Genomic DNA, 25,706 nt, shown 5'->3' with positions numbered 1-25,706 from the left:
CCTACTGTCTTAGATCCAGTTTCAAAAGTTCTTAACATTCTAATTATTGTAAGTTTTGATTAACTTTATTGTTAGTTGTTGCAATGTAAGAACCATTCAATTCAATTGAAACTTGGCTCTAGGTTTTCAGAAAATTTCAAAATTTTCTTGAAATTTTTTGTTCTTTTGTTACAATTCTGTAAACAATTATTTTCATCCAAAAGTTTTTAAACTTGCTAAAATCAAAGAAAATAAAAGAACAAAGGGCGCGTAATTGTTGCGGTATCCGCTTACTTTTCCCAAAAAGCATAGTTTGGCCTCCGAATGTTATAATGGTTATCCACAGCAAAAATATGTTCATTAGATTCAATATTGATGTTAAATTCAAGTGGCGAAAATCGGATAACCAAAAAGCAAAGTAACTAAATTCAGTTAAAAATGATCATTGAACAAAAGAAAAATAACGCTGACATAAAGGAGCTATTGATTAAAGTCAATTATAATTATGATTAATTAGAATGGGTATATTTGATATGAAAAATTTTCAAATTAATAATAAAACATAGCGCTGACAAACTTTTTAAAGAATTGTGACCATAAGTTGAAAAATTCATTACAATCAACAATTAATTACAATGAATTAGATTTCATTCAACATAGCTGAAAATTAATCTTAATTTTATTTAGTATTAAATATAATCAATTTGAATTCATTTTAATTGTTTTAATTAGCTAATAATTTTGTTGTCAGCGTTACTTTTCATTTGCTATATAATCTTTTGAATTTAAGCTGATTTCTTTTTTCACTCGATTTTTAATATCATCGATTTGAAGCAATAAAAAATGAACTTTTTTGGGTTTGAAAAATAGTGATTATTTAGAGTTTAATAGAAACTCTCTACGAGTTAACAAATTTAAAAGAAAGAAAGGTCAGATATTCGATGCGCACCATGAGCCGTGCTCGTTGCTTGAAGGTGTGGTAGCCTTACCCAGCCCAGAAAAACGATCAAAAACAATAGTAAGTAGTAAAATTTTGGGCTGCAACAAACAATAGTAACATTTTAAGCTGCATAGTTAAAAAAAAACGACAAGTGTTTTTAGTCTAAAGAAAAACGAGTTCTTAAACTAGAACTTACATTTAACCAGTGCGTCCACAAATGCACCACTAAACGCGGGCATTCATGATAATAATAACTTGGCATCCTACTGTACTGTTCTTGTGAACTACCAGAGAAAAAAGATCAAATTATAATCCCCCCAAGCTGTTGAGAGGGGAGGATGTTTACTTGATCTTTTTTCTATGATGTGTTCTAGGAGTGTATTGGTGAGATAACAGCATGCGAAAAGCTCCGCTGACCACTTGATGCTACATTTGTAGACTTAAAAAATCGTTTTTAGCCAAAAAAAATCAATTGCACGTATATGAAAACTTTTATCAAGTATTTCACTATATATTCTGTTATGTTTGACACATGAAGTTAAATGGTGTTATTGCAGATATGCAAAAAAAAGTATATAAAACTTTTGTCGCGACATAAATTGCAATCTTTATCGATTTTATAGATTGTCAACATAACACACCACACCATATTGTAAATGCAATTTTGATGTTATGAAAAACAACAATCCGCATCATATATAAACTTTTTTGCTACTTTTCTTTTATTTTGTGACAGGTCATTTATTTAAGCACGACAAATACCTGAGCTCCATTTGGTGTTAAATCCTACTCCGAAAGAAATCAATTTATTCTCAATTTAACTCGTTCCATAGTTCATCAAATATGTGCAACGCAAACATGCTCTTCCAATTGACCGCCCCGTTGAACCGATATTCCCAACAAACACTCTGGAATTACCTGCTGATTGAAAAACTGTTTTGATAACTGGCTCTTATACAAGTTTCAACATTTACTCAACACCTTCGAGTGGAAAGCGTGAAAATTTGAAGCAGATTTTGGCGAAAAAGCAATTTGGTTTCAAAGTCTTCCTTTGAAACCTGATCAACTTGATTTCCTGCAACCGGCAAACCTATATGAGATCAATATTTTCATTTCTTGTATTAATAGCGACAAGATAACGGTTATTATTTTTAACTCCAGAGTTAGTAATGGTCTGAGGAACAGAATACGTATTCAAAATTGGTTGAAAAAGTAATTTCTATCTAAAAAAAATATGTACAGCTGATTTTACCCTTAATACTTTTGTGGCAAGTCGCTTTAGACTAACTGCTTAAATGTCTTAATTTGACGGAACTTGACACTTGACCAGCTCCAACGAACTTTCCACTACTTTTTCCATTTTTCTTTCACCTCCCATAAAAAAGGGGCTGTTATGATTATTGTTTTTCCTCCATAAGTTGTCTCAAATGTTACTTTTATCTATTGCTCTAGAAAAAGAAAAATTGAGGCTGATAATTTTATAAAATCAATTATTGGTCTTTTGTCGTCGAAATTTTAGATCGCGAAGCTTATCTAACCGGTACAATTTTCAGTTATTTCTATCTCTATCTCTCCAAAATCCACCTCAAATGGTTTTATGGCATATTTACTGAAAAATGTATCTTGATACTCATTTTCAGTTAGGTTTTATTTCTCGTGTCAAATATTTGATGAAGATAAATTGCTGTTTTTTTCAAATTCACTACATACTTTTTCTCGGTTTATTGGCGATTATCTGATTTCCTATTCAATATTTTCACAAAGCGTTTCTTGAATTTATACTTGCTTCTTAAAATAAAAAAGTGTTTTCTTAAAATAGAAACAAGCTGGCTCAGAAACCTCTAAAAGTTCTTGAGTGATTAAAAAAATGACAACAACCATTAAGTTATTAATTTAAACAAACTAAGCTCTACTTATGTTCTCTTTTGTCCGGTACCATCCAAAACTAATACTCATCTGAACTGCTTGTCAATTTTGTAGACTGTTAGTATTTCATTTATATTGCGAACTTCATTTTTTGCTTAAAATTTTGAGAAAAAGAACGAAAAGTTTGTGGTACTCAGTTTTTAATAATTTCAATAATTCAATAATAATTCAAATGACATTTTATCAAAATCGCAAAATAAAAATTTTTAGCACCTGCAATTATCTTTATTCTCAGCTCAAATCCTAAAAGTTTTCACGAGTGTCACTTTTCTCTAGTGTTATTGCTATGCTCGATTGAAAATTTTTACTTCGACCAATTTGCTGAACTGCCATTATGGCAACTTCGTATTCCGACAATTAAAGAAAGTAGCGAAAATATCATGCGTGGGTCGTTTTTTTTTCAGATCCTTTTTGCGATCAGAATATTTTTTTTTTCAAACAACAAGTTTGTCAAAAGTGGAATGTTTTTTTTTCCTGAATTCAAATTTCTTAACACCCTGCAGGTTGAAAACTGAACATGTTCTGGAGTAACTGATGTGTGTTCTCAGACTATTTATGGCGATAAAAGTGCCAGCGCAAGTTTCTAAGCCTGACCAATTAAACCTCACTTAAAACTTTTCAAAACCGGTTTCAGGCAAGCTAATAAGAAAGGTTTTTGCTTACAACAGTGTTGATTTAAATTAACCGGACAAAACGAGCTAAACATGAAATTTAAAACGCGTTTTTCTCAAATTGGGTTGCGTTTAGCTGAAAACTCATGGAGACAAAACTTGTTTAAAATTTTAGCAGAATCAATATGGTGTAATTTGTTTTAAGAAATTCTGGCCCAAAATTTTACCCCAAAAAAGGGGTCATTTTGGCTTTTCTTAGCTAATCAAAAATTACGCCAAAAATACCCAATCGATCACAGACATAATTATATCAAAATGAGCTTCTTATGTAGCCCAACAAACTTTAAGAAGTATATGTTTTCCAAAACTTTGTATAATTTAATTTATTTTTGTTTGATAGACAAAAAAGGTAGTTTTTACTATAAAAAATACCAACTTTTTATTTAAAAACAACTTTTGAACAATTTGCAAATTGTTTTCGGAGAATATACCCTTCTTAAAGTTTGTTGGGCTACATGAGAAGCTTATTTTGATATAACTATGCTTGTGATCGATTGAGTATTTTTGGCGTAATTCTTGATTAACTAAGAAAAGCCAACAGGACCCCTTTTTTGGGGTAAAATTTTGGGCCAGAATTTCTTAAAACAAATTACACCATATTGATTCTGCTAAAATTTTAAACAAGTTTTGTCTCCATGAGTTTTCAGCTAAACGCAACCCAATTTGAGAAAAACGCGTTTTAAATTTCAAGTTTAACGCGTTTTGTCCGGTTAATTTAAATCAGCACTCTAGTACATTTACTGATAAAAAATGAAAACGATCTAATTTTAACATTTGCAACCACGTATTGCTTGAGACTAGCACTAGTGCAATCGAAATGTTCAAGGTTACTCCGAGCAGTCGTGCTTCAAAAAGTCTGTGATCCTTTCTGACCGACCCGATAATTGAAGCTGTGGAGATTTTAAAAATGTATTTTTCTTAAATTAATACTCAAAATTAAGTTTTCTAGGCATAGCGACAGTAGGTACTTAGCAATAACTTTAATTTGGAAAAAAAGTATTGTTCGTATCAGAGCAAAGCCTAGAATGTTCCAACTGTCCTAAATAACTCTGAAAAAGTTTTCGATTTTACAAAAATTGATGGCAAAAGTTGATTTTACAAACTTAATAAAGAGTGATTACAAAATTGAAAAAGAAAAAATATTGTCAAACAAGTTACATCTAAAACCGAAATTAACAGAAGAAGAAAAATTAGGCGGAGCATGAATAACCCGTCGTTGTTTGATTTTTTGCGAAACGGTAACAATACATATTCCGTCGCTGTTTTTGAAATTCAAAATACAAAATCGCCAGAAAAAAAAAATTTCGCTCAAAACCTTGGCAGCGCTGAGCACGATAATTAAGCCATTATCTCTACAGACTTCGTCACTTTTTTTTTCGAAAATTGAGTTGTCTTATAGCACAAATAACTCATCGCTCCATACACTGGCAGCGGAATTTTCCTTATTTAACCCTAATCAAACATGGCCATTTGGCTGTTGCATTCTTAATGCCAATTTTTTTGACACTAATTTTTATACTAACTAACATAATTTTGCTATTCGCTTGACTAAGACCTAATGTATAACTTTTTTGAAATTTTTGGTGCAAATAGTTATGAGACAAACATTTCAAACTTTATTTTATTATAAATAATTTTTTCCACCAAATAATTTTGTTTAGCAGTGTAGTTTTTTTGTGAAGCAACAAAATTTGCTCTGCTCTTACTTTGCTTAACATTAAAATTATTATTAGTTTTTTCAAAGGTTTGAACAACGGCTAAAAATGAAAATTCTCAGAGAACTATAAACAAAAAATTACTAGTTAACAAACTTGTTAGAAGTCTGAATAACTCACTCCTTTTTCCTTTTTTTGTCAAGCTACCGTTCTAAACTGCTGTATTAGTTCTTGTGACCACAAAAAACGTCAAAATTCCATCTCCAGCTGACCAACAGTTTTTTGTTCCAATTTCGAAAACAAGTGGAAAAAAAATTGGGAATATTTTTTACGCCTGCCAAACCTCGATTTTTGTAACTCTATTTAACAGAATGTTCTAGCATCTTCTGAAAATTCTTGATTTCTTCAGCTTAAATTTACAAAGGCATCTTTGTGAACATTTTATGCAAAGTGATGTTAGTTTGAAAATTATAATCATGATTAAATTGGGATATACTTCGTGCTATTATCCGATGAGCGGCTAAATATTCCGGCCTAGAAATTGTTCCCATTTGAAAAGAGGAAAGCTAATTGTTGACTTATTTTATGATAACTGTATTAAAAAAGTTCAAAAAATCTTTTCAAAAATTTCAATTTTTCAAAATCAAACCATATACCAGAAAGGGAAGTCGTAACATTCAAGGCGTCACTCTGATTTGAGCAGATTTGTTTTAATTTTTTATTTGAAATTTTAAATCATTAATTGGCGCGTGAACTACTCGAAATGTTCCAGTAATATTCAATTCTTAAAATAGAAACTAAGTGATTTTTTACGGAGCGTAACGAATCGGCCCTGCATTGAAAGAACGTGCAGCCACACTAACAGAAATTCTGAGGGTCTATCTATTCCGCCCAAATTGGCATCGACGGGTGACTTTTTGACAGTTTAAAAGGAGGGCTATCTTTTTTCATATGACGTAATTTAATTAGCAAACTACCGGTTTTGCATTTGGGGCACGCGGCGCTCCACAATTGAACACAATTCACTCACCTATAGATTGAGGCGGTAAAAAGTATATATTAAATCTGTTCGAACAGTTTGACAAAAAAACTTACTCGGTGAACCCTCGATTCACATTAATACCTTTGTACCATTTAACTTGCAGCATTTTTATGCTCCCTTGCTTAACACAAATCGATTTTTCATTCAACTTGCTCTAATTTTCATCTTCATTTTACCCCTAACCGTCTGTGACAATTTCTCAACTTAAAACTTGCATCGATTTTCCGCCTCATTGTTGTGATATTGCGAGTTGATACTGAAAGATATCAAAATATTTTTCCAGCTTTGTTACTTTTTTTTGCTACATTGAAAGATAATTCAAAAATTCACCTGAAAGGTTTGGTGAAATGATACGGGGTGAATTTGGTTATTTGTTTTTTGGTTGCATTTAATCGTAATTGATTCTCTTTTATAACATTTGATCGCTGTGGCAATTCCCAATCCACAAAGATTAACCTTTTCTTCATTTTTTACGTAAATGGAAAAAATCTCTCGTTAGGTTAACTATTTTTGAAAAAAATCTAAGCAATCAGATCTTTAAATTAAAATATTCTTCAGTTTACATAGTTTTGCTGTTTTCACTGCTTTATAGTTTATTTACCGACGAAAAAAACTGCCATATTTGGAGCAAAGTGACATTTCATAGGCACTCATGCAGCTTAAAAATCATGGCTGAAGCTTCTCGGAGCTCATACAGAAATCAAAGACTTGACATTCAAAAACATTTTTCAATAATCTGTTTTAATGATTTCTTCAATCAAGTGCGCGTAACATCACCTCTATTTGTTATTACCATACTTGTTGTAAGATACAAGGCCAACCACACTACCATCTGAAATAATAAGCTACGTGTTTGAAAAAGCATAATACTACCATCCGAAATAGCATACTCAAACAAGTCCTAATTGATTCATTCCTTCAACCGTCTACTCTCCGTCGGTTATACTCTTCAGCCATATCCGTCACGATTTTTTCGCCCGCCTTTTCTTATAATAATTTTACAATTTTCCGTTGGAGTGACTTTTCAATAATAGTCTGTAACCAATTCTAGGCACAATTCAAATGAAATCGCTAAAATAATTATGTCTAATGACGTCGAAAGATTTGAAGCAAAATTACCTTGAATTATTTCAAACGGAACATGTCAAAAGAAAATCAGTCGAAACTGTGTAATTTAATGAAATTTTACCAGCATTTATTTGTAATTTTGACTTTCACCTTTGTAGGCTACGTGTATAGGATGCAAAAATGAAACGTGTGCTTTGTGAGTTTTGCAGTGCCGCTATTTTTTGCACGACTTCCCCCATTAGACACCGCATCCATCCTTTGACCCCCTCGTTTCTTGTTCATTTAACCCGCCCTCTTTTCCTTCGTTCTCTCCGCTCATCATTTTTCATTCATATTATTACACTTAACTTCTCTGGGCTTTTTATTAGCGCTAACATGGCGCGGTATTCCAACTTGTTGGGATGGTAATAATTAGGTGAAGAAAACAGATTAAGGGTAAATCCTTGAGACAACCATAGTTGAAAAACAGTTTCCGATTGCCTAATGGAAAAAAGACAACATTCAATACTATAATAATGTCTGGGCTGGGGTATCTTATAACTTAATAAAACAACCAATATGTTACTATCTTACCAATATAGACTGTCTTGGAGAAAAAATAATATAATTCATCAAGATAAGTTTAGCTAGCTTGTAATTTTTTTTAGTAAAAGTCACCTTGCAGCAATTTAATTATCACTATATTATTTGATTCAGCTCATAGAATTTATTTGCAATTCAATTGACGAGAGAGCTCCAAGTCGCTTCGGGCTTGCAACCGGCACTTTTGTTTCTATGAACTATTTGAAAGAAAATTTGAGGAGTCTTATTTTACTTTTTACCCGTGTTACTTACGCCTCATCACTGTTCATTTATTAGTCCTTGCTCCTCGAGTATAAATAATTTAATGACCTTGGTAACCAAGTAAAGTTTTTACAAATTATTTTCTCATATTCAGTTGGATAATTTTAAGAACACTTTTTACTAATATTAGTTTGTGCCGTGCAGGCATGTCCATAAAGGATGCGTTAGTTTTATTTCCTGACAGTGAGCTAGCCTCGCCTGAATCTTCTGCGGATTACAACTATTACACATTCGAAGCCGACTCTTCGTCAAGTGGTAAACATAAATTACTTCTTGAAAACCTGATGTGCTTTTTATAAATTTGCGGAAGGTTATTAGGCAAATGCATAATCAGAACCGAAGAGAAGTTGGTTTTTTTCCTGAAATTTATCTGGTCAATATTTGTGGCAACAAATTGACCAAATATGGTCATCTTTCTACAAGTCAAAAGTACAAATTTACTTTCAACACAATTTTGACACGGAGCTCAGATAATGCTTTTCAAAAACATAAGAAAACTGGTGCTGAATATCAGCTTTGGTTTTTCACTTTCAAACCGGATTTAGTTTTTTATGTATTAGCACAATGCAAACAAGACTGCTCGTATCACGGCGAAGTCCTGAATATTCCGACTGTCTTTTAGGATCTTTGGAGCAGTAATAATTTGAAGAAATTAAATGTAATAAATTTTAGATTTTTTTGTTTAAAAAATCGGCCCACACGCCATATAAAGTACAAAATAATACATTTCGCTCCTAGTAAAAAATCACTTATGACAAATAAGCTTGCATCAACCAAATGGGAATAATTTCTAAGACGGACTAAATCTCCGCTTACACGTTAATGGCGAAAAATCTATCGCGAGTTAATTGTCCCAAATCTGCCAAAATGGCAATCTTTACAGCCCCATAACTTTACTAAAAACAATCACAGTGAAATATCTTTTCAAATAAAAGCTCAGAACAACAATATCTTCTCAATAATATAAAAAATTTTGTCGCAAATGACTAGTTGAAAAACCGAAATTTGTCTGAAGAAAAAACACCCCGAACATTAATATTCATTCATTTTTGTTATGAAAGTCGGAACAATAATCTATAGATTTTATTTTCGGTAGAGACTTCAGTAGTGCTTGTCCAACTGTCTGTTATGTGTTTCAAAGTTTAAAAATGAACTATACCAGTATGGAAGTTCCCAAACAACTAAATTTTCAGTAAGTATACAAATTGTTGAAAGCACTCTGCTCCAACAGAGTAAATGAAGTAAATAAATTGTTTTTAATTGTTTGATGGACGGCGTTTTTTCTTCAACTAAGTGTTTTTTTGCGAAGTTTTTCTGGAGCGCAATCACTAAAAAACTGCTCGTATTAGGGAAAAACTTTGAACGTTTCGACTACCCTTCAACTGCCCCCTATTTCGTGAAAAGAAGGAATGAAAACATTTTCAACTTTTTCAGATTGTTTCAAACTGCAAAAACTAGATTTTTAACCCAACGCACTATTCAAACTGCGAAAAGATTTGTTTAGTGGCTTCTAACGTCATCTTAAAGTCAAACAAGACTGCTCGTATCAGAGCGAAGCCCTGAATGTTCCGACTGCCTTTTAAAGTTTATGGAGCAGAGGTAAAAGCATAAAAAAATTAAATGAAATAAAATAAAATGAAAATTTTTTCTAAAATTTGAAATTTTTCGTGAAAATCATCCCCCACACGCCATATAAAGTACAAAAATATAGATTTAGCTCCTTGTAACAAATCAATTCTGGCAAATAAGCTTCTTTCAACCAGTTTGGAACGATTTATAAGACGGATTAAATCTCCGCTTACGCGTTAATATATCGTGCGTTAATTGTCCCAAATTGGTCAAAATGGCCAAAATGGCAATCTTTAAACCCTCATAACTCTACGAAAAATGATCACAGGTGAAATATGTTTTCAAATTTAAGCTCAGGACAACAATACCTTTTGATTGATATAAAACAATTCCGTCAAAAATGGCTAGTTAAAAAGTCGAAATTTGTCTGAAGAAAAAAAAACCCACCCCGAGCACAAATATTCCGTTACTTTTGTATCGAAAGTCGGAACAATAACTCAAATCAATATTGAATGATTATCCATCGTTATTAACGTTTACGCCGTTACGTGCTTAGTTGTCAGTAGCCCGAAATATAATGCATTAATTATCCTAAATTGGCAAACTAGACAACTTTTTTTATCCCTATATCGTTACATAAAGCAATTACGGGTAGATTTTTTTTTTGAAATTTGAGAGTTCAATACATCAATACCTCAAAATGGCAAGTTAAAATTTAAAAAAAAAACATGTCAGATGAAAAAAAAAACTAAACCGAGCAGAATTAATTGGTTGTTTTTTTTTTCGAAAAACAGAACAACGTTCTATCAACAGGACAAGACCTGTTTTTTTTTATTCTTTTTCATCAAGAAAACTTTGCAAAAAAGTTAACAAAATTTAAAATTGTTCTTACGCCGTTTTTGTTATGTATAGTGAAATATTTAACACTAAATTTTTGAAAGGGACTTTTTGTTTTGATTTTGTCATGAGAAATCGGGTTGGGATTTTTGTTTTCTGTGTTTTGGGCTCGTTTTACAGTGTTTTCATTTTATTCAAACAAAACTTGTTATGGAATGACAAACAAAACATTTTGGAATGACAGTAAATTCTCTGACAAAAAAGTTTTTTGCTGAACGATATTCCAAAATTTCAGTTACTCAGTTTTTTTGAACAGTTTTCCCAACATTTTAAGACCTTCAACTAGCACTCCAATTCAGTTTGACTCTTAAAAATTGTAATAATTCAGTGCTAAGTCTATAGTTTTGTCTGTGTCTAGCCAATTTTCTAGAGCAATATTTCTAGCCACTTTTTTCATAACGAAGTTTGTCCGATGGTATGTTAAATGCTGAAATACGCTAAATTTAAAGAGGAGGTGTACAATTTAGCGTATTTAAAGAGGAGGAGCATTATAGCACTATTTTTATTTTAAAAATGCTTCTGACACAAAGACTTTGGCCAAAAACTGTTTTTAGGTGATTTTAAAAAATCAAAATAGCTGAAACGTACCATAAATGTTGTAATTTTTCAAAATTACACTTTTTTTCATAGTTTGTCTTTTCCTTGTCAGAAAAGTGAGCTTATGATTAATTCGATTGTATCTTGTCCTGTTCTTTCAGTTTTTTTTGTTTTTCAGGAATAAGTATTGAAGTTAGTGCATGTCCGATTCAAATTTTTAGAACTATTTCATTGTTTGATGTTTGTTGATTTGTTCCCAAATTTGGGATTCTAATTCATTGGTCCAAAAAAAAAGACTAATTTGCCACTTTCAAGGAAAAATTTTTTTTTTTAAATGGTGTTACAATTTTAATTTCTTAAGCGAAATTTAAATTTTAGTTTACCAAGAGGAATAAAAAAATATGTTCCATATAAAAGTTTTTCTCAGATTTTGTTCATTTCATAAAAAGATCATAAAAAGTTCGACGAATTGCTTGTTTTTTGAAGATCTCTAAGACAATTTAATGAATTTGGAAACTCAAAACTCAGATGTTAAGAAAATAAAAGATAAATTATTTTTTGGTTTCTAATTATATAGTTTTTTTTTGGCTATATCTTTAAAATATTGCAACTTTAGTTGAAGCAGGGATGTTTTTCAATAAAGGTTTTTCACTTTTCCTAATTCACTTTTTTCTCAATATTTTCTGGATTAGTATTCAACAATTATTCTGCTTAAACTTGTTCTGTTTATTATCATGGATCTAAATTGATTTTTGTTCCGACTTTCGATACGAAAGTAACGGAATATTTGTGCTCGGGGTGGGTGTGTTTTTGTTCTTCAGACAAATTTTTAAACTAACCATTTTTGACGGATTTTTTAATATCATTCAAAAGGTATTGTTGTCCTGAGCTTAAATCTGAAAAGATAATTCACTTGTGATTATTTTTCGTACTTAAAGTTATGGAGGTTTAAAAATTGCCATTTTGGCCATTTCGGCCATTTGGGACAATTAACACGCGATATAACTCGCGCTATTAACGCGTAAGCGGAGATTTAAACCGTCTTAGAAATTGTTCCAAATTGCTTGAAAGAAGCTTGCTTGCCATAAGTGATTTGATAATAGGAGCGAAATATATCCTTTTGTAGTTTATGTGGCGTGTGGGGGGGGGTAATTTTAATAGCGAAAATTTCAACTTTTAGAAGAAAAAAAGTTTCATTTTATTTTTTTTCATTTAATTTTTTTATGTTGTTTATGTAATTACTTCTTCATAAACCTTAAAAGCAGTCGGAACATTCAGGGCTTCGCTCTGATATGAGCAGTTTTGTTGTACTATATATTTTTTCTGAATTCTGTTTTATCAATTATTCTGGTTAAACAAGCTCTGTTTAAATTCATGCTTTAAATAAAATTATTCCAGCTTAATATTACCATATCTTCGTTTTTTCTCCCGCTAATTGTATTGACATCTGATTTAGTTTAGTTCTTTTGAAATCATTAGAGTTTAAAAGTCTGAAATTTCAGATTTTTTGGTTCTTGTTGAAGAAATGTTAATAGACATGAGGAAATTATGATAAATCATTGAAGCATATAATATAGTTTATGGTTATATGATTATGGTCTATATCAAGTTCCCTATTTTGTTTTTTGTTTTCATCTACTATTTTGAGCAGAATGACCAAAAGCTTTGCTCTTTTTGGTCAAAAATGTATATTTATTATGCGACGTGACCAGAAACCACAGGAAATGTCGTTTTTTTTCTCGGCCATGTCAACTCGAAAACATAAATTGTTGATCCAATAGAGGTTCGCATGAGACCACTTAAGTACACAATGTGTTAAGGTCGAATAATTAGTTTTGAGAGGCACTTCAAAGCACATGAAAGGACGTCAGTCATCAGCACTCGTGTCTTTAAAAACATCTTATTCTTTTCTTTCGAAAAATGCTACTCGTCCAAATAAAACAAAATAATTGACTTTCATTTGTGGTTAATAATCTTCGTCAATTTTGTCTAGATCACTACCGGCCAAATGACGTGAGAATGCGCGTGATCGAATCCAGTTCGGGACGGACGAGTAACTCCTCCTCCTCCTTCGCTTCTTCATCTTCAGGGAGTGGGAGGGAGTTGAGTGTATATCAGGGCCAGTCAGTGACATTCCAATGCAGCAGCAACGGGTTCCCAAGTGAGTAGTGCTATATATGTTTTTAGAAATAATTCGATTTTCTGAAAATCTTTTTTTCCCGCAAAAATAAAGAAAATACAAAACAGCCAAGTGCTGCAAAACAGGCTATATCCTAAAAATAACTTCAAGAAAAATATTCAGAGATTACTCAGAAGGCAAGATATTTTCTGTAACAATCATGAATTGGCAAGAAATGTTGTGCCCTCAAAAAAAAGCATGCACCAAAAAAAGACAAAGCTGATAGAAAAAAAGTCGGGAAATAGAGTCAAGTCTTTCACTGCAATAAAATTTGGCCTCGTAATGAGTTTTTTTGTGAAAATTTTGTTCAAAAACGCATATTTTATAAACATATTTAAACATTTTAACGAAGACTTAAAAAATCATGAAAGTGTAACATTAAATTTCATCAGTAATTACGGTATAGAAACATTTTCAGATTGGTTTTTGCATTATTTTTTATCTTTTTTCTAAAATTTCCTTGTTTTTTGGGAAACAATTGCCATTTTTGAGTTTTCCTGCTAAAAATTGCAAATAAGAGGAAGTTTTCTACAAATTTTATAAAAGATTTAAGATAGGGGATTTTTATTGTAGCATGGTCAACCTGGGATCAAAAAAATGACTAAAATGCTGATTTGATCTTATTTAATGACTATTAAAAGTAGAGAACTTAACGAAAACTTTTTATAGGACTTGCTAATTTTTTTTAAGGAACAAGTGTTAAAATGCTCTAATAACTACAGATGCATTTATGAATGCCCTGATGAATTTATAAATGCCCTGAGGTATATATGCACTTTTTGAGTTTCATTGAAATTCATCTGCCCAAAGTGACGTAAATAGCACGTGGAAATAGCGCAAAAAAACGTGAACAATTTCTAGTTTCGAAAGTGGAATTTAATTTTTAGACTTCCAGCGGAATAATAACTTTACCTGTTGATCTAGTTTTTTCAAGTTGGGTTAATGTTATCAAAAAGCGCCAATCATAAATCGTTCTAGAACTTCAAAGAACTTAGAGGGCGGCATCTATTTTTGCTTTGAAATTCGAAAGTTGAGATTTTTTTAAGCAAATTCAGTGTTTTTTATGTAACTTGCTTTCATTACTCTTTTCCAATCTTCGACTGGCTTAGTTTAGAAGTACTTCATTTTCCGTTTAAAAAATGAAAAATTATATATCTCAAAACCAATTTCCTTTCTAATTTGTTGTCAAAAAAATTCGAGTAATTAGCTCTAATGCTCTAGTGGTTTTAGGGGAAGGGGGATGGTTATTTCCCAGGGATTCAACAAAAAATCCCCCTTCAATACTATTTTAAAACATGAATTTTTGGCTGACCAAATTAACATTTTCAAATAATTTTAAACTACTTTGGTCGTGAAAAACGCCCCTTTCTCGAGAAAATCCTTGATCCGCCCATGCTCTCTTTTATAATTCAGATTATCTCACATTAAAATTCTAAATTTGTCTAAAACAAATGTTTTAAACGGGTTTGATTAAACACCGGCAAAAGCTTTGTTTATTTGTTTCGATCGAAATTGAATTTTTTTTATTATAGTACATCGATTGACATTGTTGGCGACTATTACTAATAGTTGATTTTGCGTCGTAAAACGATGTTTCAAAAAAGTTCCTCCTAAAAAGTTCAATATCATTAAGTTGTCCGATCAAACTTTAAGATAACCCTGCTAATTTTCACAGTTCTCAGTTTTAAACAGTATACACTGATAAGTCAGCCTATGACACTCAATAAGGATTAATATGTTCAGTTAAATTAAAAAATCAATTTCAATCACATCAAATAAATTGAGAATATAATAACAACTTGAGTTAGTTTTATGTTGACTTTTTTTCATTTTGCAGAGATGCAAGTTTGTCTACACAGACATAAGGCTGGAAAATGACTCATACAAACTTGAGAAGATAGTTTGTTACATTTTAGCATTTTGAGAAATTCTTATTCTGGCTATATTTTTTTGCTTTTGCTTCGCTCTTCCAAATTATCATTCACAAAGCATTAGCAGAGCATCAATTGTGCTCAAATATTTTACAATTTAAAGATAAAAAACAAAAAATAAAAACCTTCACTAGAAGCAAATAATTCCTACATTATTTGATTTTGTGTTGCGTTTGCTAGAGATATCGAAAATATGATTTTCCATCAGTTAGCGCTCATAAAAAAATTTGTGGAACCAGAAGTTTGTGCGGCCAGGTAAGCTTAACAATCGGAAGGAAACTTTTTACTCCATCATTTTTTTGGGCTAAAAATTTGCTAATTTAAAAAACCAAGGTTTCAATGCGCAAAATTTAAAAAACTGGTCGAATTATTGCATCAGTATTTACAATTCGTTTGAAAAGCAAAGATCAATTGACTCTTTCAATTACAAAAGTGTAATTGTTATGTTAACATTCAAAAAACAATTAAATTAATATAATGACAATTTAAAATCGCCTCCAGTATTTTCAGTTATAAATAATTTATTAAAAGCATTTAAAACCAGTCTACCTGAATTTTAAAACATCCAAATCTAAATCAGTGACTTAAAAAGTTTTATATAAAAATAGATAAATGTTCTTGATAATTTTGAAAGTTGTGTTGAAAAGTATGTTTCTTCGATCTCGCTTAGGCTTTGAATATTGCGAATGAATCATTGCGTACCTGAACTCACCAGTGTTTTAGGCGTTGATAATAGCATTTTTACACTGCATTGCTATCTCCGAAAGTCAGAATATTTTTTGCTGAGATTTTACGCATAATTTACGAGCATTTTTGTGCACAACAAGACGTAAAATATTTTAAACTATAATTTTTTTGATCAGAGTATGATTGAACTTTTGCATGATTTTGGTTTGAATAACCTAAAGCTTGCAGAAGCAACTGAAGCAGAAAAAATGCATTATAATGCTGAAATCTTTTTTTTACAAAACTAAGGGAGCTCCAATAATTTATTTCCTGCTAGAAGTTTTTAAAAGGAATCGTTTTTTTTCCAGAAAATAAAAAAATAAGTAAAAGTTTTGCTATTGATGGAAATTAGATTGCTAAACGAACGGCTCTGAGAAACATCTGCAGCAATTGTTTTGTATCTGATTTTTTGTGTGGATCTCAAAACTGGTCCGTGAGAATTTCTGGTGGTTTTTCAAAATTTCTGGAGGTTTTCTGAAGGCGACGAAATGTAAGGCTTTGCATGGTAATGCGTTTTTTTTTTTTAAAGATGTCATGACTTGCACCAGAGAGTGAAGGTTTCTTGCTTTTCCAAAATGGTGTTTTGAGGCATTTTTCCAAAATGATGCTATGACTTGCACTTGGGTGTAACAGATTGTTTAATAGCAGTTTTTGTCAAAAATACATCTATAACTTAGTTTGGACAGAGAAAACACTAGCACAATAAGAGGAATATTTTTAGTGTAAATTTTTTAGCATTTTTTCAGTTTTTAATGGTCTTTTTAGATTCTTTCAAGAAAAAATTGGTTTGTACTCAATTGAACAAGTTAACTTGCTTTTTTTTAATCTGAGCAATTCCCTGGCAAAATTTAACCTTTTTGTTATTTTTTTCTAGTTTTTTTCTCTGCCATTATGAAAAAACAATACCTTACGAGTTTCAATTAAAACCTTATTACAAGTATTAGAAAATATTTTACCTGCTCTATGTAAAGTTTTTCTGTACCTGTCAAAAATGCAAAACGCGGGATAATTTTTTAAAATGAAGTTACAGTTCTTGGAAGCTCTAAAAATGCAAAACTTCAGATTTTTATCATTTTGATATAGGGAGTTATGATGTTTTTGCTGTGCTTCAAAAAAGCGTGTGCTGAGGAACACTCTTTATAGTGGTTGTAGGACCAAGCTCATTAAATCAAAAACTGTTCCAATGTAAGAACTTTTCAGTCTGGAATTTTTTTGATTATTTTTACATCAATTGCGTGCTATTTTTGTAATCAAATCAAGAACTTTAAAAACTTTAGTGTTTTAATAATCAGTGTATCGAAACACGGATACAAAAACCTCGGTAAAAAGTATCCAAAAATGTTAATATACATCGAAGAAGAATAAAAAATAATTGGCTTTTTTCTTTTTCCACCCAACATGCACAATTTTACAACTAAAACTTATGTTCACATTACTCGATTATTGTTCCTTTTTGATGATTCTTCATGCAGTTGAATTCGCTCTAAAAATCTTTGCAACGTATCTTTAGAAATCTAAAATTTAAAAACAAAATCTTGAATACTAAAATTTGGTTATCAAGTATTTTTTGATTTTTCTATGTTCTTCTCAGTTTTTGTCTTGAACGAAAAACAATGGCAAAATGGAGAAAAAAAAGAGATAATTGAATCTTTTCAATTACTCTTGAAAGTTTGTTTTTCAAATTTTCTAGCTCCTTTTCTTTTCGAGGTCTCTTATAAAGTCAATTGAAGAAAGCATCTATGAACAAGAAATTTAAATTAAATTTTGACATTGCTCGATTGATTTTTGTGAACGTCCAGGTCCCTCTCTCAACTTCTACCTGGAGGGCACTCTGATTCCCGTGTTCGCCAAGACCTTCAACAACATCGAGGTGCTAGACGTGTCCATCAGACAGAGCAGCAGTGGAGCCTCAGTGCAGCAGAACATGACTGTCAATCACATCGGCATCTGGAAGAGTGTGCTGGCGTGGCACTGCACCGCCAAGAACGTGGAGGGAGAGAGCAAGAGTCGAGTAGTGTACACCAGATACCACTGTGAGTAGTACAACTTGTATAATAGTTAGTGATATCAATTGATCTGATTCATTTCACAATTTTCAACCCCCTCCCCGCCCCCGCCCATTGTAATCAGGAGAGAAAGAAGACTGTAATCAGGGAAGAAAATAAATTTTGCTGTCTTCTAATTAGATAAAGTTTAATGATAGAATTTGAGATTACACGATCGTCTTTTGGCAATACATAGAAACGGGAAACCGATATCCTTCCTGGCTCTCTGATTTTGTTTGGGGTCACCTCGATAATATTTATGACAATGAATGAGCTTTATTTTCAATCTTTGACCAATTCTGTTACTGTATTTGTGTTGGTGCTATTGAAGCTAGATGCTATCACTTGTCAATTCGTTTTTAACGGAGACAATTTCTCAAACTGGAACCTTGGTGCTTTCCTGATTTGGTTTCAGTCGTTAAAACAGTAGAAATATGTGTTTAGACTGCAGTAACGTTTATGGGTGGGAGGGGGGGGGGGGGGGGGCTTGGCTCAGATAAGAGCTTATTTTTGATAAATTTGTTATTTTAAAATCAATTTTCCCAACTTTGCTCTTTGCTCCTACCGGTGCCCTGCTACCCCCCCCCCCCCCCCCCCTCAGCGTTTTCTGCTGTACAAGCTCATACTACTAAAATTATATGAATCTTCCAATTGAAGAATGAGCTCCGATTTTGACTGCTATGATAGTTAGAAAAAATGCCAGAAGGAACAATCTCTCTGGAACTTCAACGGAAATAATCTTCAATCAAATTATATCATTGTTTTATTCTTTGATCAAAATTCTGAAGCAAGCAAATTAATAGGACATCATATGCTTGCTCAAATATCGTCAAGAAATTTCAAAGTAGACATATGATGTTGGAAATTGAGTCTTGTTTTCGGCTCAAAAACTTCATCATCGAGATTCAAGGTAGGAGTCTATATTAGAAATTCAGCTTTTTTGGACCTTCTATGTTTTCCTTAAATAAGTGGTAAATTTTGAAAAATGCACAAACCAGTTCAATTGTTGGGCCTAAACAACATGAAGAAGTTACTTCGATCTATTTTTTCAAATATTCAGAAACGTGTTTCTCATTTAAATTTATTAAATTATCATTAAATTACCAGAAGCGTAGAGCTACTATCGGTGTAAAACATCCCAAACATATTTGCCCAGTAAATAAATACTTGTAACCGCGTTTAATATTATAAATAGCCCACATAAATCACGCAACACAGTAGCTGCATTCATAACTTTCCTCGACTATTTCAGCAACTTTTTAATCCGAAGATTTACTCTAAAATGCTCGCCTTGTGTTCCGGATGAAAATAAATCAATCAATATCAACTTTAGCTTCAATTTGAAATCCTGGATTAGAAAATCGCAGACTGAACTTGAATTATCTCTGATTTTGCTTTCTCCCTTTAATGCATCCAGTCAAAACTTGTCCGTCCACCGGTTTAGACTGTCGAAGGTTCATCAATCCGAAAGGTCAACAACCTGAATTCATTTCTTCTGCCTCAACGAACCATATAATTTGAATAAACCTTATAAAGGGTGTCTAAAATCTTGCATCATCCTGTGCAAGGAAACTAATTCAACGTTAAAATAATTGCGATTTTGGCAGCAAAATCAATAGGGTTAAATAAATAACACATATTTGGGCTTTTCTAGAAGAGCTGTAGTCACTCGTGTTCTTCCGGACTGAAGTCTGGCTGTTTCTTCTGGTTAAAGGAATTAAAAGAATATCTCTTGAACTATTTATTCATTCAGTACTAGTAACTTCTTATTTTTAGTCGACTGCGAGACAATTTAGATGAAATTAAGATCTCCAAATTTTAATTTCCATTATTAATTTGAGTTGTTATCTTTTTTTGCGCCCATTTTATTTTTTTTTAATTTTTGTCATTTCGAACAAGCGCCCAAACTTGGTGAAAAGAACTACAAATTTTGAATTATATACTTCTTTAAACTGTCCAAAACACGAGTGTCACGGCTGAGACTACTTGGTAGTATAGCTTCGATTTATAGCATAGCAACCGTGATTATCATTCTATCGATTTGTTCTATTTCACTTCGAAAAAATTTCCGATCTATTTGGTCTCAAGCTGAAAATACAAAACTACCATCTTGTTGCAATAATGAAACACCAATATTTTAACCCAACATCAGCTACATTTGAAAAAATATATATCATTGCAGGAGGTCCAGAGTTCCCCCATAATCATTACAGTATAATTAAAACCAGGAACATTTGTTTTTAAACAGCGAAAATGACCTTTTTGGAAATTTATCCATTTCACAGTTTTATTTTACAGTATAGTTTGACTGTGAAACGTCGTAAACTAGCGTTTTAGAAGTTTTGTCATTTTGACAAAACTTGAAAAGGTAAGAAAGAACTATAATTAAGGTTTTGTGTGTATTTTTTGGTACCTCAAAGGAAGGTAATCAGATCAATAGTGGTATCATATTTTTAAGTCTTTCAGTTGCAATTGGATATCAGTGTCAAAAATAAGACAACGAAGAGTTTGCCATTCAGTCTCATGTTCCACCTCACTTGAAAAAAATTGAAAATGAAAAGAAGTCTTTTTGAAAACCTCGATCTATTTCTGGAAATGATGAATGGTTGATCTCTCTTAATTTTCGTGGTATGATAAAAGGATCTGACTCAGAATTATCAGTTAGGCATATTTTATAGTCGTAATGTAACCCAAATTGGCAAAAACTTCTGCGGAAACTTGGCCAAACAAAAAACAAAACAAAAATTTGAAAAAGTTCAATTTTTTTTCAATTGTTTTTGCAGAATTTTTTTGATCTTTTGGAAGCTTTTGGTTGCAACTATTGCGCTGAAACCTGCACAATTTAGCTTTAGTTATTTGAAAGTAAGTTTTTGGAGCTTAAGTTAGGCATAAAAAGCGGTTGTAAGCCGGCTCGCTATCTTTATTCGCTCAAAGTTGAAATAAAAATAGAACATTTTAACGAGTTTTTCTTCATGCTGATTCTTGACTGAAAGGGCTGTGGTACGATATCGTACTCGAATCATTCAAATAATTTAAGGTGGTAGCTGATTTAGCGTAAAAATTTTAAAAAAAAAGAAAAAATACAAGACAACCGAATACAAAGTTTCTCCTCATTTTTCAAATGGTTGCACACTAATTAAAATTAAAATACTTCAGAAAACTTTTTTTAGTTGTCAGATTACAAATTCTGATTCTCAAAAAATTTTTTCTGACCTACACTTACGTAAGCTGACGAAATCTTAACTGCCACCCTGAGGTCATTTTCGTTAAATTTTTATCTAAAGCTCAAAAAAAAATTGTATGGAATTAAAATTGGTTATATTTGCTCAGCGTAAAAATTTTCTAAATAAGCGGCACAATTCATTTTTTTTAGATCATTTTAAGACTGAGAGTTCACCAATGAAGCAGAATTCACTCCATTTTGTTGTTTTTATTCTAATAATTTCTTAAACTCAATGTCAATCATTATTATTAACAGTAGCGGATTTAGGGGCAAGGGGATTTTGAAATATCCATTTTTGTCTGACTCAGACTCACCCTAAAGTTTTCATAATACGCCTTCAGTATTAATTGTTTCTAGATTTGAGACAAGAGCACCTGCCGAGCGATTATTGGGCCAAAGTTTTCAAAAAAAGACGAAAAAAAATTATTTCAAATAGTGTTTTGGGAGCGCTCGAAAAATCAATTGGATCACACCACAAAAGGCTCGACAAAATTTTGAAATTTTGTTCGAAAGTCCAATCTTCTCTCGAGAAAATCCCAGATCCGCGCCTGATTCTTGAAAAAAGAAAAACAATTTTCATTTCAGAGTGCTCTTCTAATGAAAAAAGTAAAAACACCCAATTAGGCCGTTTTGTTGATAGAAAAAAAAAATTTTAAATTGAATCACGCACACTTTGATTTCATTCTTAAATGCAGCTAATATTCGTTTGCAAAGTTTGAAGGCAAAAATCACTCTCCAATTACAAATGTGCGCAAAAAATTGTGAATCTTTTATCGATTCAAAATTGAATTTCAACTGATTTTTCCAATAAAATCAGAAGAAATTTTCCAGTTGTTTGATCCAGTTGAATCAGAAAATTCATTTTTGATTCATTTTTCTTTAATTTGGCTCGTTTTAAAAAACAATTTTGCATTAAAGGTTTCTTGAAACTTTCTTTAGAAAATAATATTTTGAAATTTTTTTTAAAGATTCCAAAAAATAACATGGAATCTTATCGACAACATTTTTGGGAAACCCAAAAATCGAGAACATTTTTGGGTTTCCTTTCACGGGTTGTTTGTTTCAATTTGCATAATAACTTTTTTCATAATTGCCAAATTTTCTATTAAAAAACTTTTTAATTGGAAACCTCAGTAACAAGGTTTAGAAAAATATCAGTACTCAAAATCAAATTGCTGACATTAATATTGAAAAAAAAGAGAAAATTTTCTGTGCCGAGCTGTTGTTTTTCACCTTCTGAAAAACTGTGTTCTTTTTAAACTTATAGCAGATCGATCACATTTTATGCTATTCACTATATCCTACAACTAAACTTTATAAACAAATACTGGTTTATCATTGCATGCAAACCTCCAGTATCATGCCTAAAAATTTTGAGGATACATTTTTTCATAATTGAAAGTAAAATCAAGCTAATTTTTCTATAATCTCCTTATAATTGCTACTTAAATTGATTTTATCTTATCAGGGGCAGATTTAGGGGGTTTCCTTCTTGGTACTGTTTTAGGACATCCAATATTGACAGACCTACACTCGAACTTTTCTAAAGGTGCTTTCGGCTTCATTATATACTAATTTTGACGGGGAGAACTATATAAAAATCGCATCTTAATTTCAAAGGGGGACGGAGTTTTTTTTAAAAAAAACTTGTTTTTTAGGTTGATCAAACTGATTTTCCAAGCTCTCCCTGAACACTATAAAGACAATATTGACAAACAATTTTGCGCATCAGGCCATTAGTCTGAAAAAATAGGCCAAAAAGCTGTTTTGGACACTTTTTGGAAAATAATAACCAAAAAACAGCGTTGTTTAGCGCGTGATCTGCTTCAAAATTAGTATATATAATGGCGCCAATATAGCCCTCAAAAAACATATAAGGTTTGTCGGCCAAAAATTTATCTGCCCCGTATCCTATCAAAATAATTAGTTTTTTATCACCTTTTGCGCCGCATAACGTAAAACAGAAATTTAGTTGCAATTCAAGCTGTTAATAATTTTTGAAATACACCCTAGTTGTAAGGCTGTAATTAAAGTGTTATTGCACCGCACCGACTTTCGAAGAAAACGGAGCATTTACGCTTAGTTTGTGTTGTTTTATTCAGTCATTTTTCGGCAATCGAAATCATAATTTTTAACAGTGAAATTGAACCCCATTGAGGAAATCTACCACTCCCCGAATCAAATTAAGGAAAAAGGTTTTACCTCCAAAAATTTTTTGCAAAGTTCTGGGAGTTTGAAATTAGCCAACTGCTCCTTACTCTGGACTAATATATGCGCGCTTTGAAGATTTTTTTTCATAATGTTAAAACGTAACGATAATGACTTATGTGCTGCAAATATCCTTCACAACAAAATCGTTTCAAATTGATTTGAGGCTAGCTAATCGGTCGCATTAATTTCGTAAGACTAACATTTTTACACCTGATCTTCGATTTTGTCCAAAAGTTCTAATTTTCCAACATTCTTTCACCAAAAACTATTCGAGACCAATTAAAGAGAAATGGCAAAATTCAGAGCTTTTCCCTGATACGACTAGTCTTGTAGAAACTTCATCAGCGTCGAGAAAAACAACTAAATCTTTTTGCCTTTGAATCGAATTTTGACTGTAGAGTGGAGCCTCCATTGACGGTAGAGTAGAGCATCAGTTTCATATTGAGCATCAATGTATAACAATGAATGATGTTTCAAGTTCACTTTTTTTTATCTTTGAACTTCGCTATGTTTAGTTTGCGTTAACTTGATGTACAGCACCGCTGTTCTCAAATTCTCAAATCCTACAAAAAGAAAAGAAAAAAAATTTTTTTTTTTATTCTTTTTAATTGCTTTTTGATGCAAATTAACGGTTGCTGGCATCTTTCGTTATACTTGAACAGCTTTCGGTTTGTCTTTTTCTAAAATTTACCTCAGAGGATGATTTCTCCCCTGAGGTAAACTTTCAATATAATTTGCAATTTCATATATTTTTTGGGAAAGTGATCACGAAATTGTTCAACAGTTTGCTTGTTCTTGTATTATAAATATCTGTAAGTATGGTCAAATTTTTATAAAGTGTAAGTTTTTCCCTAAACATGAATGATGTAGATCAAATACTTGGGAAAAATGAACAGCAGTGCTTGAAAATAGAAATTTCTTGAAAAAAATCCAGTTTTTTGTTGTTTTTAAGTGCTATAAGTTAAAGTCAGTTGAAATCAGCAATAAATTGAGCATCGAGTTATGTTTTCTTATATCTACGCATTATCGAAAAAAGTTAATTTTTCAATTATAATGCATAGACTTGTATTTTTTTGATAAAACTGCTCGGTTGGAAAGTAACCTACTGTTTAAATAATATTTAACTTATGTTAACTGCACAAAAAAACTCGGGAACAAAATTTATGCGGAAACTGCTCAAATGGCTCCACTATTTGCATGGTGGCTTAGTACAGGTTGAAAAACTGTCTGATAGTACCAGATTTCCTTTTTGTTCAAACATCATGTTATTCAAACCTTTTTTTATACAAGCAACCAATAATTGGCATGAGGCTCAGCTGCTTACCGAATGACCTAAAAATTTGATTCCTTAGCTCGCTGAAGTTGTGTATATTTTATTAGGATCACAATCATTACACACTGCCTTTTTGAAAGTGAATCACATCTTGAAAGAATAAATCAATAAACGGTCTATTTGAATGATTTCAAAGATGATACCACTGGTAGAAGTTATCATTATATGGCTAAGCTGAAATCGGCTACACGGAGGTTTTTTCCTTGAAGAAATCTTTTCATTCTTGGGTACAACTGTGATAGACGGGTCTCTGAAAATGACCAGGTCCCTTATGAACAAGTCGTATCTTGAGATGCCTCAAATTGTTCATCTAATTGGAAAGTTAGATTCAGATAAGCAACGCAGTATTTAATCCAAGTAAATGTTGGTGTTGTTAGCCTGTAAGTGTAAAACCTCGCCCCCCAAGAAGCAAAAATTTAGGTCAAAAACTGACAAATTTACACTTTGAGTACAGATAATTCCCGCCACTTGATAGATTTGGAAAATACATTATTGTGAAACTCCTATTTTGGTTTTAAAAGTTTTCCAGAGCAACGCATCGCATTTACAATTATTTCGAAAAGTAAATTGAATGGAAAATTCAGTTTCCAAACTATACGGTGTGAGATTAGTCTATGAATAACATTGCTGTTATAGTAGCTTTTTCGAGAGACCTGTCTGTCATAGCTGAACCTTTTCGATTTTCTCGAGTATCATGGCGGCTCAGAAATTGCTAAGTTTTTTATTTTATTTGCGACGGGGTTGCTTATACGCGGTTGTTTACAAATAACAGGGTGTAACACAAAAGGGAAGGGACAACTGCCGAGCTCTTTGCATGTCCATGTCTAGTAGGGTTGAAGTTTTTACGATCAATTAATTGTTTCGCGTATTTTCTCTGCTAGTTTAAGTTGGAAAATGCCTAAAATTCTTGGTGAATAAAATTCGCGTCTTA

General features: G+C 32.0%; 1 protein-coding gene across 13 annotated transcripts in view; it reads left to right on the top strand.

Annotated features, from left to right (window-relative positions):
- Window positions 1-25,706, top strand: part of LOC134840076 (hemicentin-1-like) — a 299,861-nt gene that overhangs the window by 185,374 nt on the left and 88,781 nt on the right. For 12 of the 13 annotated variants that reach the window (XR_010162399.1, XM_063855734.1, XM_063855732.1 and 9 more), the window contains 2 exons: window positions 13,121-13,288; window positions 17,763-17,996. Coding sequence is in view for 12 of the 13 variants with exons in the window: in XM_063855734.1 (XP_063711804.1) it covers window positions 13,121-13,288; window positions 17,763-17,996 (402 nt within the window). In the remaining variant the exon portion in view is untranslated. Of the gene's footprint in view, window positions 1-6,845; window positions 8,380-13,120; window positions 13,289-17,762; window positions 17,997-25,706 lie in introns of those variants that run through there. The other variant, XM_063855743.1, reaches the window with a different exon arrangement.

The sequence above is a fragment of the Symsagittifera roscoffensis genome, chromosome 2, assembly GCF_963678635.1.
Source record: "Symsagittifera roscoffensis chromosome 2, txSymRosc1.1, whole genome shotgun sequence".
In the NCBI taxonomy this organism is placed as follows: Eukaryota; Metazoa; Xenacoelomorpha; order Acoela; family Convolutidae; genus Symsagittifera; species Symsagittifera roscoffensis.
The sequence above is the reverse complement of the archived record's forward strand: the minus strand, read 5'-3'. Positions and strand labels throughout refer to the sequence as shown.